Source organism: Arabidopsis lyrata, assembly GCF_000004255.2.
Source record: "Arabidopsis lyrata subsp. lyrata unplaced genomic scaffold ARALYscaffold_1, whole genome shotgun sequence".
Lineage (NCBI taxonomy): Eukaryota > Viridiplantae > Streptophyta > Magnoliopsida > Brassicales > Brassicaceae > Arabidopsis > Arabidopsis lyrata.
This window is the reverse complement of record NW_003302555.1, coordinates 25268955-25287140: the sequence shown is the minus strand read 5'-3', so window position 1 is coordinate 25287140 and position 18186 is coordinate 25268955. Positions and strand designations below refer to the sequence as shown.

Sequence of the window (18186 nt, the reverse complement as noted above, 5' to 3'; positions counted from 1 at the left end):
ACTCTCAATTTAATTAACAACTCATGATTTTAGTTTTATGTGTTTCACACATGTATATATATTTTAAATGTATTAGTGATTTTTAAATGTATTAGAGTTTTTTTAAAATGTATTAGTGATTTGTTACGTATTTGATAAACTAATAATAATATTTTTTATTTGATTATACTAAAATAAAATTTCAAAAATTAAATTTTCGTACGATGTACGGGTCTAATCCTAGTTATATAAATAATGCACTATCGGATAAAATATTGAAATAATATGTATGATATTTGTTGAAAACGTGTAACAATCATGTTATTCATTTCAAATTCACATCTGGATGTATAACTTCTGCTGGTTTTATTTTTGTTTGTATTTGATCTATATTCTATTCTTTATCCATAGAGGAAGCAAACAAGGTCAGTGTATTCAAACTGATATGGCGTATACTGTCGGCAAAAGGGTCCTTATGGGTGAACTGGGTACATAGATACTTAATTCGTTTTGGTTCTTTTTGGGCGGTAAAAGGGAATTCAATGAGTGGTTCATGGATATGGAGGAAAATTCTAAAATACCGTGACATGGCAAAAAAGTTTCATCGAGTAGAGGTGAAGAATGGAGAGACTACATCTTTTTGGTATGATTCATGGAGTAACATGGGATGTCTCATAGAGAAACTTGGAGAACGGGGCTGTATTGATCTGGGAATTCCCCTATCTAGCACGGTGAAAGAAGTAATGAACATGACTCGGAGAAGAAACCATCGACAGCTCACCTTAAACCGTGTAGAAGAAGAAATAAGGGAACTAAGGTTGAACCAGAGGGTGAATGAACATGACACAGCTCTGTGGAAAGGAAAAAATGACTGCTACCATAGGAGGTTCATAACGAGGGAGACTTGGTTACAACTGCGCATAGCTAAGCCGCCGATGGAGGGACATAAAGAGATATGGTTCCCAACTGCAACTCCAAAATATGCATTCATTACTTGGTTGGTTTTGAAAAACAGAATCTCAACAGGGGAGAGAATGTTGAAGTGGAATGGTACTGTGAATTCAAGTTGTGTCTTTTGTGATGAGCCGATAGAGACAAGGGAACATCTCTTTTTCTGCTGTCCCTACTCCAAAACGATATGGAAGAACCTAGCAATGGGAATTCTGTCTACTAGATACTCGGAGAGTTGGACAGACATTTTGAAGTTACTAGCAGAAAACATCCTCGACAAAAAGAAAAGCTATATGCTAAGGTACGTATTCCAGAACTCCATCCACTCGATTTGGAGTGAACGGAACAGAAGGAGGCACGGGGAACAACCCATACCGTCGGAACTACTCGTGAAAATGATAGACAAGAATATGCGAAATCGCTTGAGCACACTCAAAGGTGGCTGTTTGAAATCTGCAGGTGGAATCCAAGCATGGTTTGAATCAAGGCAATAGAAAACAGATAGTAGCTCTATTTACAAATGTTTCAGAAAAGTTAGCATTTCATATGTAAAAACGTTTATTTTCTTTTGAATATAATTTAACATTAAATTCAAAAAAAAAAATTCCTCTTAACGTCTATATATATACCTCTCAAAGCTAAGTGAATAACTTGGATGAAATGTTCAAATCGCGGTGATGTGAATGGTTCGTTGTCGACAGTCGGGAGATATTACTAAAACTTGCTATTATTGGCAAGAAGGGTAAGTCGTAATTGACTTGATGCTAAAAATACGTTGGACCACCCTGTATTATAAGCGTCACGTGTAAAAATCATATATTCCCGCATGATCGAGTCACTTCGATCCAAAATTCGAAAATTTCCAAACCGGACATATATATTTCATGGACCAAAAGCTACATACATCGTGATATATAAATATGTAGTATAGCATGAGATATTATATGTTACATTACTAGTATTTTCACGAGCTGCTGCAAGTTACACAAAAGAGGCAATACCAAAACCAACATTAAGGCTGTCTTTCTTTCTTTTTTTTTTGTTCCTTTCAAACCATAGTTATTACAACACATACTCACATTATATAGAGCTAAGTCTATTTTCTTACTTTGTTACCCACACAATGTTATCAAGAGGGAAGAAATGGCAAACCGGTGCTGACCTCGGCTCCATCTTCAACACCTTAAAAGCTACATGATCCGCATCCCACGTGGACGTGTCCATGTGGCAGACAGCGGGTCCTACGACCCGTTGTCTCCCATCATCCGTCACCAAATTAACTTCAAAGACTCTGCTTCCACCTTTATGTCCGTGGCAATAGTAAACAGCATAAGGGTATAGCATTCTATGGCATCCCAACATCTTAATCCCAACAAGTTCCTTTGGAGCCTCGACGAATGTATAGTTATGCAAAGCGTAGCTTATCGAATTTTGGGCCGGTACCATTACTCTAGTTGTCATGACCTTGAGGTCAACATTATACCCCATTGTTTTCTTCACAAGATCGATCAAAGACTCCAAAGAAGTCCCGCAAAACTTATGCTCACCTTCAATAGCTTCAGCATCACAATATCCCAGAGTCTCCTTTATGGCTTTCCCTTGAGGAGAGTCTTTGGTGATAGAGAAGTGGTCCAGAAGGAAGTCAAGCTTTGACTTAGTGAAAGGAATGAGATCAGCTTGTTGTCTTGTGAGAAGTGGAGGAAGCTTTTGAAGATCGTTTTTGTAGAAGTAAATCAGCAATTTGGTTCCTAGTTTGAGATCATTGGGTGTGAAATACATGTACAATGAAGGATCATCGAATTCACCATCTTTGAGCAAATGACTAGTATCTTGACCTTCGTTTTCCTTGATTGATATCAGCTTTCTTGACGTGTGTGCCTCCACTACCCACTACATTCAAGAAACACAAAACCGATAAATTAGACACCAAACAGTTCAAAAAGATTCAAAGTTTTCTTTTCGATTTAAATAGATTTTTTTTAAAAAAGGTTGCCAGAAGGAAAATAATACTTTTTTCTTCCTAACAATGTGGTAAGAACCCATGATGCAAGAACTTATGTACAAATCAAAATTCATTACAAACTATGTCATGAATATATGCTGTAGATTCTTGTCCGACTGAAGAGAAAAAAAAAAGGTTCTTAAAACATTATGATGCATAAACTTCTGTAAATTTGTGTGCCACAATTACAAATTATGTGATTAGTTTCCAGGATTTTTATTTCTTATAGTAATACTTTTAACCATATACATATATAGAGGTTCATATGTATAAAGAATAAGGCTTTCAATTTAAGCCTCTTAACACACATATATGTCTATACATATATAGAGGTACATATGTATAAAGAATCATATACATGTGTATAAATTTGTTAACAATATATGGGGAGAGATAAACATACCAGAGAGAAGAGGAGGAGAGTGAGGAAGCTAATAGAGAGCCTAAAAGTAGAAGCCATGGATTTTATTTTCTCTGCGGAGAGAAAATGAGTTTCTTCTTCTTCTTCCTCTTCTTGATATTTTGACTTTTTGTTTATAAAAAAAGGAGAGCAGAATATTTTTTTAAAAGTGATCTTAGATCTCAATGAAGTTGAACATCCATCTATGTGTGTGTATTTATAATAATCCATTATGATGATGCTGACTTCTTCATTATTTTTAAATTTCGAGGATTTATTCGTTTATTTAAGTTTACACATATAAGTAGACTGTTGACAGTTTTAACTCAATTTTATTTGTAATTATTAAATTATTGTGACGCCTGCAGCTTCTTAAATCGTCATCTAATTTGAAACTGTAAAAGATACGGGGATAAAATAATTCGATATTAATCCAAAGAGATTGGTTTGATTGGATTCTATAATACAAACAATATAGTTCATGGATCATCCTTTACGTCGTAATTGAAAAATAAAAAAGAAAGAAATGAATCTTGTTTGTATATTAGTTATGGTCGTAATCATTTTCTTAAAAATAGATAGAGAATTCGAGAGTCATCTATAAATAGTAAGATTTAATTGCAAAATAATTCTTGTATTATTCGTGCCAAAATTTGTTTATCCGCATTTGCATGTAGTCTCTAGGACTTGTTGGAGATACAATCTAAGTCCCACATCGGAAGTTTGATGGGACAACCAATAATATATAAAGGGTTAGGGCCAATCCATTAATTGTCAATTGGTTTTTAGTTGGAAGCCCAGAATTAGCCCAAATTTAACATGGTATCAGAGCCCAAGGTTCAAATTCTGGTGGACCTAGAAATGTGGATACGGACATACCTCAAACCCGAGTAATGGGGGTCCGAGAAAGGGGCTTATTATCGATCCGAGTGAGGGATCGATGAGGCGTGTTAGATCCATATGGTCCTTGGATTGAAGGAGAGATTGTTGGAGATACAATCCAAGTCTCACATCGGAAGTTTGATGGGACAACCAATAATATATAAAGGGTTAGAGCCAGTCCACTAATTGTCAATTGGTTTTTAGTTGGAAGCTCAGAATTAGCCCAAATTTAACAGGACTATCGGGGATCGACGCTAGTAAATGATGGCGTAAGAAAAAAAAAACTATCAGCCATAAGAAACTTTTCAATACTGTGTGAACAGAATTTTTTCCATAAAGTTTCAGATCTCATAAAAAGTTAAAATTATTGTAAGTATGTGTTGATAGTATTGTGAGTTTTTTTTTTTCTCTATATGATGGAGAGGTTTGAATCCTGACAAATGAAATTAAGACATATTGTGATAGGATGGTTCCTAATAGCTTAAATTTAGATATTTATAAATATATATATATATATATATATAATGTTTATTTTGTATGAATGTTTCTGATTTAATTTTAAAATATAGAAAAGTAGGTCATCCTCACGAAGTCTTGTGGTACTCTTCAATAAATCTTTATTGACAATGTGAATGATGGACCTTTGGTGAATTGAAAAGGATTCAAACAATAAAAAATATTTTTAAAATTTATTAGGACCACTAATAATAATAAGAAAAAAAATAAAAAGTAAAGAAAAAGCTCTTTGATCTTTCATTGAACTTAGTCGCAGTATCATTGACCTAATTTTTTTTTCGCATAATTACTCTAATCCTAAGGTGACAACCAACCCACTATATAAAATCTTTGACTTTAATACATCACTAGATTTTACCCCGCGGTACACCGCGGATCGAATTTTTTATAACTAAAAAATTATTTAGCAAAATTTTAAGTTGTATTTGTTTTGTTAATATTGTTTATTTTGTTTAGTGTTTCTGATTTTATAATTAAATTTTGATTTTTAATTCTAGGATTTCATCCATAGTATATTGTTTAATATTAATATCGATCCAAACTCGTTGCACCATATAACTCCGTCCCGTAAAATTAAACATCATTTGTTAATCTTTTTTGAATAATATTTTTATCCACTACGGGTCGCAGGTTCATGCGGATAAGCCCGTAGAGAATTGCAGGTTTGCGGGTCGACCCGCCAAAAGAGAAGCTATCTTTTGAAACCCTTTGTTTTATTTAGAGGTTTTGAGAAAATATCCCTAAAAAATAATTTTCATTATATGAAAAAAAAGAAGTAGAAGAAATTGTAGTATCAACATTCCCGATTTTTACATCACTCGTTACAATTAATTTTTTTTTTTGCATATAAAAATCAGAACTTAAGTAAGTTCTTAAAAAGATTGTGTAGAGATTTTTGATAAATTGTTGAGAACATATTTGATTTCAAAATCTTTACTTAAATAGATAAGGAAAGATTTTGTAGAGACTTTTGCTAAATATATTAGAAATGAATTTCATTTAAAAATCTTTACTTAAATAAAACAAATCTAAATAATTAATGCTAATGGCATGCCATTGTAAATACTTCTCAACTTCAGGATTTATTTGCTAATTGTGATCCAAAAATGTATATATAGATCCATTATGTTTTATCATCCGAATTTTCCAGAAAATAAGAAGAAGAAATCAGAATGAATATTCATGTTCATGGAATCTGTTTTTAGCATATGGATCACAACAAACTAAGGGTTTTGAATCCATTGTCAAGATTTGTTTTAAATCTGCTTTCTTATGAATGTTTCTGACATATATAGTAGCTTTTAAATTGGAAATTGCAGAGTTCTAATAAAAATATAGTAGTTTCGCTTTCGCATTAAAACTAAAATAAAAAGGAATGAAAAGACAAAAAAAACATAAATGAGAAAATTTAAATACAGATATTTATCTCAATTATTCTCAATTTTATTTTTGATTTCTTGTGATATATTTGGGTTGTTTCCCATTTGTTAGATCTTCGAGGACATAAAATGACTAACACATGGATGAATATAATGTATTCTCTTTCCATTTTACAAATAGTGTCAATTTATGCTAACATTTTTATTTTTAAAATCGTCCTTATAAGATTTCAATGTATTATTTTATCATGATGTTATATATCAAAAAGTGACATTACAAAGTTTCTTTGTAACTAAAACTAATTGAAAACGTAAAATAAAAGTAAAATTTCAAAATCAACTTATTTGTATAAAAATATAGTTAAAATATTAATATAGTACTTATATTTAAACAGAGAGAATAAATCTCCTATGGACAGTGAATATCCATTATAATAATGAGCAATAGTTGCAATGTTGCAGTACAAAAAGAGAATTGTAATATTTGTGCATGATTGAGAAATCTAAGTTGACTTTAGAATTAAAAGGCTAATTCCAATAAGTACGTGTAGAAGTTGACTATAGCTATATATAGACTACAAATTGATAATTTCAAGAAAGACATTAAAATTAAGATATGCATGCATGACTTGAACCCCACTCGCTTGCTTCGTGCCATTCGACAAGATGTTACTTTTAAATGTAAGGTAAATTATTATGGGTCTGATTTGTAACACAAAACTATATAAGTTTTTTAACGGTAAACTATTATATAACAATACTAAACTGTAAGAAATAGTGGTATACTAAAACTGTATAAAGAAGCCGAGAATAATATTTTAGTAACGTTTTTGATATCCTTTTTCTGATTGGTAATTTGTAAAAGCAGTACATCTCATATAAAAGCAGGACAAGGTTACTATTCAAAACATTTATTTAAATTAAAAAATGGATATAGTATATACGATGTTCGATTGATTAATATTTTTCTGAGCTGAATTTTTGTATATAAACTTGATTAGGAAGCATGATTAAAATATACAAAAATCTTTTTACCATGTTTAAAACATGATTAGGAAGCATGATTTTTGTTACTTTTAAATGCAAGTTCAATTATATATGATATATAATATTAATCTATGGAATATGATATACGATGTTTAATTAATTATTTTTTTATTTCTGGGATGAAATGTTTTACTATTACTTTTCTGGTAAATGTAGTCGTTGGATAATCTATTCACCGGATTTTCTAATGTTAATATATGATACCATTTCAAGTGATCAAATACAAGTGATAGAATAATTTCATTTTTGAAAGGAATTAATCATGACCTAAACCTAATGTTCTAAAAATCGGTTTAGGCGGTCGCCTAAACCTCGACTAGACCCTAGACGCTCAGGTGACGTCTAGATGACCGCCTCAACCTCCTAAAATAGCATAAATCTCGTTTTAGTGTATTTTTCTAATTTCCAACTACATAGATTTAAATTTATAAGTTATACCTCTATATACATGGATATAAACGTTCATATGTTGTTTTATATAAATTAAAGAAATGTTTTTATCTAATTCTTGATTATGATTTAATATTTTTTATTTTTCTTATATATAATTTTATGTTTTTATCTAATTCTTGATTATGATTTAATATTTTTTATTTTTCTTATATATAATTTTATGTTTTTATCTATAACATCATATTTATAATATTTTATGTTGTAAATGCATAAACCACTTAAACCGTCTAAAATTACCAAGACTCCGATTAGGAGTTCTAGACGCAAAGGTCATCGCCCTATTAGCACCTAGCGCTATTTTAAACATTGCTTAAACCTATAAGACAACTTCTTCACAAGTGAGAATTAATAAAAGACTACCACTTGGTTGCATAAATCATTGTTGTAAATCTGAAAATTGGTTTGGATTTTATCCGATATGTCATATTGTCATTTATATAAAACCTGTATTATTTACTATTTTACAATTTTGCGGCAAATAGAAAAATCATCATCTATTTAAAAACTTTTCATTTGCACCACAATTAATCAGAGACAAAAGTTAAATCATTCTAACCATATATCTTATCTACACTCTTTAGTCTTTATTAATTAAACCCCATAATAGAACAAATTTTCGAATACCCACTTATGAGAAGCACTAAGATCAGCTTTTTCTTTATGACTTTCTTTCTACAGCTGAGCTGGTAGTCATGACTCATGATTATCCTTTTCTAATGGGAATATTGTAGAAGCGGTTTCAAATCTTTAGACAAAATTCCATGGCAACTAAAAGTTAGGAAAGTTAAAATAAGGTTAGAAAAATATGAGTGTACTTGGCCATATGCCAATTTGTTGATATCATATCAAGAGAAATAATAGTTTATTGAAGCTTAAATCATAATCACAAATACATCATTGCCTTCATCAACAGGTTCCATGGTTTTGAGAGGATCAACTTCAAAACTAATGGTGGGGTCTTATTCATCCATTGTTCTCTAGCCAATTAAGCAGTTAGGTTATTTGTGTACTCTACTAGTTGCCAAATCAATCTTTATATTCACAATGTTGTAATTTCTAATTATGTATAGATAAATGACTAGACAACACGTGGCTTTGGTTTTATCAGGAAAGTTTTCCAAATCATATAGATTAAGTAGAAAAAATACTTGGGGGGTGAACCATTATATTCACCCCCTTTATTTCACCAAATCACAATCTAACACCTAATAATAATAAAAAGAATTTAATCTATATTAGTATTTTTGCAACACTTTGGTGACGGGTGGGTAAAAATGCTTCTGGGTATATCGGATATCCGACCCGTTTTTAAAATTCTTTCACAAAAAATTTGTTAGGTCGGGTTATATTTAATCCAATTCATACACCTGATATTCCATATTTAATAATTTAGATATTTAGAAGATTTTATTAAGATTTATAATTATGATTCTCCTATCATCTTTGTTTGATTTGTTTCTAACTGTTTTGAATCATCATATAATACATAAAGTAAAAAAAAAACAATTTTTTTTTTCTGCATATACTGTGATTCGAAATTTTTAAAACGGACATATATTATCCAATTGACGAAAATGTGTGTTCAACGTTCTACATCGATTAAAATATTTAGACAATGATTCAGAATCATATCATAAATAAGAACATTAATAAAATAAATGAGTTTTTTTGCCAGACGGGTTTGGCGGGACAGGTTTTTGAATCAACAATAATAAAAAGATTAAAATATCATTAATCCGCCGCTTCAATACGGATTAAATCTTTTTTTTTTAATACCACAAATATTAGACATATTAAGTCTCATTTAGAAAAGATTGTATAAAACCAAAATTTGTCCCGTGATATAATGTCCCGTGATGGCTATGTTGTTTCAGAAACATATACCAAAACGGTTTTGGGGAGATGCGGTGATGACTGCATGTTATCTCATCAACAGAACACCAACTCGTATCCTTAATGATCAATCTCCTTTTCAAATCTTAAATAAACAAAATCCTAATATTGATCATTTGAGGGTATTTGGAAGTCTTTGCTTTGTGTTTGTCCCAGGTGACTTGAGAAACAAGCTAGAGCCCAAGAGTACTAAATGTGTATTCATAGGATATTCAACGACTCAAAAGGGCTACAAGTGCGTCGATCCTGTCAACAATAGATATCATGTATCTAGGGACGTCAAATTCATGGAAGACAAGGCTTACTTTGGAGAGAAGAGTTGGGATAGTGTAAAGGATCTGCCCAACTCGAACTCAGATCGAGCTGAGAGTCTCCGACACATATTAGAACATTTGGGGAATGTAAGCTCTCCACAAGAAGATAAGGAAGCCACACCAACACCAAATGAGGACACTAATGAAGTTATAGAAAGTGACAATAATGTTTCTCAAGATCTTTTGGATGATCAACAAGAAAGTGGTAGAAGAGAAGGGTCTAGTGAAGAAGTGGAAAAGAAGGGTCAGTCTAGTAGTGAAGGAGAAGTTATTGAATCTTCAAGCGATGATGATACATATCAAGTTCCACAAGTAACACAAGATCTAGTCTACACACGGGAGAATCCAAGAAGGAGTAAAAGAGAGAAGAAATCACCTTCTAATTGGAAGAATACAAGAGTTTACTACAACTGCCAAGCCGTGGCACATCCAATTCAAGCCACATGTTTGATTGACCTTCTACCCGAAGAACATAGAGCCTTTCTTAGTAAGATAGATGTGGAATTTATACCACAAAACTATGAAGAAGCCAAGGAAAGAAAGGAGTAGACTAATGCTGTGGATGATGAGGTTCAAGCTATGGTTAGGAATCATACTTGGGATGAAGAAGAACTGCCACCAGGGAAGAAGTGTGTTAGCTCAAAATGGGTTTTCACTATTAAGTATAAGAGTGATGGTGAAATTGAGAGATATAAGGCTAGACTAGTGGCAAGAAGGTTCACACAGACCTATGGCGATGACTATAGGGAGACTTTTGCGCCAGTAGCCAAGCAACACACTATAAAGGTTGTTCTATCTTTAGCGGTTAATTTGGATTGGGAATTATGGCAGATGGACGTCAAGAACGCTTTTCTTCAGGGGGAGTTAGAAGAAGAGGTTTACATGACACCACCTCCGGGTTTAGAGGATACAGTAGCTCCAGGAAAGGTCTTAAGGCTTCGGAAAGCTATCTATGGACTCAAACAATCTCCGAGAGCTTGGTATCACAAGTTAAGCTCTACTCTGTTAAAAAATGGCTTCAAAAGGTCACATTCTGATCATACTTTGTTTAATAAACAAGATAATCAAGGCATCGTAGTAGTATTAATCTATGTTGATGACTTGATTATCTCGGGAAGTAACAAATAAGGTATCCAAGCCATTAAGTCTGCTTTACACTCTTCTTTTGATATTAAAGATTTGGATGTTTTGAAGTATTTTCTAGGGATCGAGGTGTGTAGATCAAAGGAGGGTTTGTTTCTCTCACAAAGGAAGTATGCCCTCGATCTCTTAAAACTCACAGGAAAACTTGGAGCTAAACCGGTTGAAACACCATTGGAGCAAGGCTATACGGTCAATCGAAAGGGGGAGAAAGATGACACTCCATACCATTGCCCAGAAAAATACAGAAGGCTTGTAGGTAAGCTTATATACTTAACCTACACTCGACCTGGCCTTTCTTTTGCTATGAATCAGGTGGCTCAACACATGCAAGCTCCTACGGTTTATCATTGGAGTTTGGTGGAAAGAATTCTGAGATATATCAAAGGGAGTCCCGGCAAAGGTATATGGATGGGAAGAAACTCAAGCACAGAGATTGTTGGATATTGTGATGCAGATTATGATGGAGACCGCAACACAAGACAATCAACAACCAGCTTTTGTACATTCATTGGTGGGAATCTTGTAACTTGGAAGTCCAAGAAACAGAAGGTGGTGTCTTGTTCAAGTGCAGAATCAGAGTATAGGGCCATGAAGAAACTCACAAACGAGTTAACTTGGTTAAAAGCTTTGCTGAAGGACTTTGGGATCGAGCAGAAGACACCTATCACATTTCATTGTGATAATCAAGCGGCTATCCATATTGCTACCAACTCAGTGTTTCATGAGAGGACCAAACACATAGAGATCGACTGCCACAAGACAAGAGAGAAGGTAGAAGATGGTACAATTCTCCCTTGTTACACTCAGAGTTCGGACCAATTGGCCAACATCTTCACCAAGGCAGCAAGTAACCAAGTTTGCAAATTTATCCATGGTAAACTTGGTCTTGTAGACCTCACAAATCCTTGAGAAAGACTTCCCAACCTTGTAGGGATAACACTCTTTTTCCCTTAACAAAGTTTTGTCCCACGTGGTTTTCTTTGTTAAGGTTTTTAATGAGGTTATTCACACAAGTGGCCAAGTTTATACATAATTCCGTTGTAGTATAAACTTGAGGGGGAGTGTTAATCAAGAAGGTGTTTAATACTAACTAAATCAATATTAGATATTAAACACAAGTTACTTAGGGCGCAAGCTTCAGTTTGAATAAAAGAGAAAGAGGAGTAACGACTAGTTTGACCGTACGGACACGCGAGACACTTTAGGCGTCGAGCTTATCTAAACCAAGAGCTCTAGCGCGTGTACGGGTTTGTCCTTATGTGTGAGCTGTTACACGCTTTGGTAAAGCAAGGCTAAGTGAGGATGCGATTGTCTTTGTGCATACCCCTTAGACCTAAAGTTTGTTCTCTATAAAACCAAAGCGTGCCTCCATATTTTGTATCACATCTTTAATCAATATCATGTTCATCTCTTTCTCTCTCACCATGGTTCTCAACACATTTCCGACTTAATCTTCTATTATCAACACGGACCATAAGCCAATATTATTGACCATGGAAAAATCTGAAACACCAAAAATGAAGCCTTTTCTCTTTGACAAGAGACTTGTTGAGATTCCAGACTTTAAGAATGCAGTTCATAGAGGATGGAATAAAGAAAAATCGAAACAGGGTCATTCTATTATGGATCAGGTCAGGAATTGCAGACAGGTCATAGCGAGATTAAAACATCAATTCAGCCTCAACTCAGAAAAAAGAATCAAACATTTACAAGCTGCTCTGAATAATGCAATGTCAAGCTTGATTAGATCAGAGAGAATGCTCATCCCTTAGATTCAAAATGAACTAACTCGGGCTTACAATGATGAAGAAAAATATTGGCAACAAAAAAGCCGTAATCAATGGATGTTAGAGGGTGATCGTAACACTGAATTCTTACATGCCTGCGCAAAAACAAGATTCTCAAAAAATAGAATCACTACTATCAAAGATAACGAGGGAAACGTCTACATAGGAGACAAAGAAATTAGTAGACATGCTCAACACTACTTCACGAGCGTCTATTCAAGCAATGGTAGACCGGTTTCTCCTATAGATTTCTCAGGCTTTAAACCAACGGTGACCCATGAAATCAATGCAGAGCTTTGTAAAGACTTCAGCGATAAGGAGATTTACGAAGCCATCTGTCTCATTGGAGATGACAAGGCTCCCGGTCCGGATGGACTCACGGCCAGATTTTACAAAACAAGCTGGGACATAGTAGGCACCGATGTTATCAAAGAGGTTAAAAGTTATATTGCGACATCATACATGAATCCAAATGTGAATCATATGAATATCTGCATGATTTCCAAAATAACCAATCCAGAAACTCTATCAGACTATCGACTAATAGCGCTCTGCAATGTTCTTTACAAGATCATCTCAAAATGTTTAGTCGCACGACTAAAAACTCATCTTGATGTCATTGTCTCCGACTCACAGGCTGCATTTATATCGGGTAGACTTATCAACGATAACGTGATGATAGCTCACGAACTGATGCATTCATTAAAAGTGAGGAAGTGTGTCTCTCAATCCTATATGGCAATAAAAACGGATGTAAGCAAAGCTTACGATAGAGTCGAATGGAACTTTCTGGAGACTACAATGCGCTTATTTGATTTTAGCGATAAGTGGATCAATTGGATTAGGGGCACCGTCAAATCTTTTCACTACTCTGTTTTGATCAATGGTATCCCTCATGGAACAATCAACCCGAAACGTGGAATCCGTCAAGGTGGTCCACTCTCACCATACTTATTTATCCTTTGCGCAGACATTCTTAGTCATTTAATCAAAACAAGAGCTTCGGAAGGAGATATTAGGGGAATTCGTATTGGTTTGAACGTCCTAGCCATTACACACTTACAATTTGCGGATGACTCTCTGTTTTTCTGCCAAGCAAATGTTCGTAATTGCCAAGCCTTAAAGGACGCCTTTGATATCTATGAATATTACTCGGGCCAGAAGATCAATATGACAAAATCGATGATAACTTTTGGCTCAAGGGTCCTGGCAACACTCAAAACAGATTAAAGAAGATTTTGGGAATTAATAATCACGGAGGATGAGGGAAATACCTAGGACTCCCAGAACAGTTTGGAAGGAAAAAAAAAAGAGAAATGTTTGATTACATCATTGAATGAGTTAAAAAAAGAACGGCCAGTTGGAGTGCGAAATACCTCTCGCCAGCGGGAAAGGAAATCATGCTTAAATCCATTGCCATGGCAATGCCGGTTTATACCATGTCATGTTTCAAATTGCCGAGAAGTATCGTTTCGGAAATAGAAAGCATCCTTATAAATTATTGGTGGGAGAAGAATGCGAAGAAGAGAGGGATACCTTGCATTGCTTGGAAAAGACTTCAATACTAAAAAAAAGGAAGGCGGACTAGGATTCAGAGATCTTGCAAAATTTAATGATGTGCTCTTAGCCAAACAAGCTTGGCGAATAATACAGTTCCCTAATTCTCGGTTTGCTCGTATAATGAAGGCACGATACTTTAAAGATGAATCCATCCTTGACGCAAAAGCTAGGGCTTACCAATCGTATGGTTGGTCATCTTTACTGGAAGGAATTGAAGTCTTAAAAAAAGGATCGCGATACCTTGTAGGTGATGGGAGGACTATTAGAATCGGAAAAGATAATGTTATTGAAGCTCATCCACCACGACCTCTTCAAACAACAGTTCCTGATGTCAATGTTACAATTCAAACATTAATATCCAGTGTAGGTTTATATCGTTACTGGAACAGCGAGAAAATTTTGGCAACCATCGATCCAATGGTCCAAAATTATCTTAAAAAATACACTTATCGAGATATGAACTGCCAGATAGATTGATCTAGAACTACAACACAGATGGAAACTACACTGTCCGCTCTGGATATTGGCTAATCACACACGATCCAAATGATAATCACAACAAACCGGCCATTCCTCATGGTTCTGTTGCTCTCAAAAACAAAATCTAGAAAATCGCTATCATTCCAAAGATCAAGCATATGCTCTGGAGAATAGTTTCAAAAGCATTACCGACTTGTTCCAGACTTGTGAAACGAGGTATGAACATTGATCCTTACTGCCCACGTTGTCATAAGGAAGAAGAATCTATTTGCCATGTACTCTTCAAATGTCCCTATGCAAACATTAATTGGCGTTTATCAAACACACGCGTGTTAACGTCACGTCAGTTTACGGATGACATTGAAGAAAATATTTCTTTAATTGTGGATTCCTACCATAATTCAAATCTTACAGAACAACAAAAACTTGATCCCTTTTGGCTTTTATGGAGAATATGGAAAGAAAGGAACAATTTAGTCTTCAATAAATTCAGAGAAAGTCCTTCGAGAGTTGTTATACAAGTTCAAGCTAAAGTCAAAGATTGGATTAACAATGTTGCAAATTGGCGCATCAATATACCCAAACCAAGCCACACTACATCTGCTACTTCTACATGGACAACACCACCTTTTTCTTTTGTTAAATGCAACTTTGATGCAGGCTTTGACGTTCGAACCTTTCAGGGCACTGGAGGTTGGATAATTCGCGACCATTATGGGAGAGCTAAAGCATGTGGATCATCAATTCTACCTCACGTGTCCACACCTTTAGAAGCGGAAACAAAGGCTCTGCTTGTGGCTATTCAACAAACATGGATAAGGGGCTATCGGAACATAATCTTTGAAGGCGACTGCGAGTTACTTATTAAAGCCTTGAATGGTCTTTCTCAGCATCACGAACTGTTCAACCCGCTTCATGACATAGATTTCTGGACTTCAAAATTTTCTACTGTTAATTTCACATTCGTAGGGCGTCAATGTATCACTGCAGCCCATTTTTTAGCATCTTACGGTTGTAATAATGATGTGTTTTACTCAAGTTCGAATAATCAGCCACTGGGGCTTCAAAAACTTCTTTGTAAAGATTTAAATACATGAATGAAATCTCTGTTGCAGCAAAAAAAAAAAAAAAAAAAAAAAACAAATAATTTTTGGATAGTTTGGTTGTTTTGGGTATTTAAATCTAAAGTTAATTGACATATTTAGATTTATAATTGTAATTCTAGATAATTAAATTATATTAAAATCTTATTATATAAAGTATGGTTTTCAAAGTTAATAACTCATAAGATCGTGCCACATGTCAAATTTATTGATCTCAGATTTTAACACGTGTTAAAAAAAATTTCTTTTTATTTATTTTTAAAAAAATATGAAAAAACTATACCCACATGTCAAATTTAGCAGCGTGTAAAACCAAAAATAAAAAAGGTTTGTTTAGAAAAAATTTTATAAGGAAGTTATACGTATATATCTTATATAAAACAATTTTAAAATCAAAAGAAGATAAATATAAGGAAACTAGATGTATCTTATGAAATAAAAATAGAAATTTAAGAAAAAAAATTATAAGTCAACTATACATATATATCTTATAAAAATAATTTTAAAAAATTAAAAAGATAATTATAAAGAAACTATATGTATCTTATTAAATAAAAATAGAAATTAAAAAATTATTTACTAATTCTAATTCTACTAATTAGAAAAGAAAACGATTACTTTTTTCTTAAAATTAAAAACAAGATTTATGAAGTTATACAATCTTATTGTACAATATGATAATTAAAGAAATTTATAATCAATTATTAATCCTAGAAGAAAAATGATTCTAAATACTCACCTCTATAGATAAACAAATAGATAGATAGACATATTAAGAATATATGGCGATGAAGGAAAATTAAGAAATATGAACGGCGATGGACGTAAAATATAGTTGTTGTCGAAGAAGCTCGACCCGATGTCGGAGGAGATAAGGTGGTGAAATAAAGAGCAGTTGGGGAAAGAGGTGAAGATGCGGTATCGGTGGTGTTGGTGTTGATGACGGTGGTTCAAGTTTGGTGGTGGTGGCGGTAAATATTGATGAAGGTGGTGGGTCGGAATTAGCGAGATCATTGATGGTGATGATGATTGTGATAGTTGTGAGATTCAGTTGTGGTGGCGGCGTGGTGGGTCGGAGTAGTGAGACTCGGTGGTGATGCCCGACGAAGGAGAGAAATAATGATATGGAATAAGAAAAAAAAATATGGTGGTGAAGAAATCCAATAAGAGGGAGAGAAAGAAAAAGAAAGAGGAGATCGAGCAAAAATAAGAGAAATCTAATGAGATAAAAAGAGAGATTTGAGACTTCTCGCCGGCGAGAAAAAATAAAAACGTGACAACGAAGAACTCATGAGTAATATGAGCCAAAATTTGACAAAACCATATAGCAAATAGACATTGTTTAGTTAATATTATTTTCTTAATTTTTTTTAGTCATAGGTTATTTAGTGCATATTCCCTAATTCGTTATGAATTTGTATTTTTTTTTTGAGGATTTCTCATATTATCAAGTAAAGTTACATGATGTGGATATAGACGGTCTCATATTGTCACAATTTTGTTTACATCTTGCCCACATTGAAATTAGAAAGTGTTATACACTCTTCCGATTGATTTGGATAATTTATTAAAATTCAATAATACACATATGAACATTTATTAAATATCATACTGTAACATATAAAAAACAAAACTACAAATAGTATTTTATATTACACATTATGCATAATTAATCTATATTTAAAAAATAATTAAAATACTATATTTTCTAAATTAAAACATATTTTTATATAATTTTAGTTAAGCTTACAAAAATGACAATTTCGATCGGTAATCCGTGCAACGCACGGATCCGTATCTAGTTATATATAATTAATCTTTTGATATTTAATTATATGTTCGAGTATTCGGGTACCCTATTTGAGTAACGGATATTACCCGGACCGACCCGATATCCACGGGTTTTCAAAAACTGTACCCAATGAAATAATTTCCTCTTACCCGTACTCACTTCGAACCAGTTTTTTCGGTCTGGGAATCGGTTCGGATTTCGGATCCGATTTTTGTCCAGGCTTAGGCATATCAATCGGTGTAAAAAATCGCCAGCTATATTATTCGAATCCCAACTAATAAGTAATTCGACGAAGTAGCCAACTAATAATAATGAAATCATAAGACATTATTAAATTAGTCAATGTTCTAAAAATACTTTTGGGTTATGTGTCGCGTAGAGCTAATGTGCACTAGGCCCGGGCAAAATATTCGTTAGATCCGCTTAGACTCAATATTCGTTTCGATTCGATTCGAAAAATCCGAATATTCGTAAAATTTTGGAGTAAAGCAAATAGGAAAACTTA

General features: G+C 33.6%; 3 protein-coding genes across 3 annotated transcripts; 2 read left to right on the top strand and 1 right to left on the bottom strand.

Moving 5' to 3' along the window:
- Window positions 1-434: 434 nt before the first annotated feature.
- On the top strand, window positions 435-1483 carry LOC110225273. Its single transcript, XM_021014594.1, has one exon. The coding sequence runs from the start codon at window positions 522-524 to the stop codon at window positions 1422-1424; it is 903 nt and encodes a 300-aa protein (XP_020870253.1). The 5' UTR covers window positions 435-521; the 3' UTR covers window positions 1425-1483.
- A 306-nt stretch (window positions 1484-1789) lies between these two features.
- Window positions 1790-3514, bottom strand: LOC9330230 (BURP domain protein USPL1). Its single transcript, XM_021014997.1, has 2 exons — window positions 3336-3514; window positions 1790-2820 (listed from the first exon to the last, which is right to left on the bottom strand). Exons 1-2 carry the CDS (start codon window positions 3390-3392, stop codon window positions 2035-2037), a joined length of 843 nt encoding a protein of 280 aa, XP_020870656.1. The 5' UTR covers window positions 3393-3514; the 3' UTR covers window positions 1790-2034.
- An 11411-nt stretch (window positions 3515-14925) lies between these two features.
- LOC110224557 lies at window positions 14926-15903 on the top strand. Its single transcript, XM_021010771.1, has one exon. The coding sequence runs from the start codon at window positions 14945-14947 to the stop codon at window positions 15881-15883; it is 939 nt and encodes a 312-aa protein (XP_020866430.1). The 5' UTR covers window positions 14926-14944; the 3' UTR covers window positions 15884-15903.
- Window positions 15904-18186: the final 2283 nt, after the last annotated feature.

Coding starts and splice junctions, on each gene's coding strand:
- LOC110225273 (XM_021014594.1), top strand. CDS start 522: ATGAGTGGTTCATGGATATGGAGGAAAATTCTAAAATACCGTGACATG.
- LOC9330230 (XM_021014997.1), bottom strand. CDS start 3,392: ATGGCTTCTACTTTTAGGCTCTCTATTAGCTTCCTCACTCTCCTCCTC. Junction 2,821..3,335: donor CTCTCCTCCTCTTCTCTCTG/GTATGTTTATCT, acceptor TCTTGAATGTAG/TGGGTAGTGGAGGCACACAC.
- LOC110224557 (XM_021010771.1), top strand. CDS start 14,945: ATGCTCTGGAGAATAGTTTCAAAAGCATTACCGACTTGTTCCAGACTT.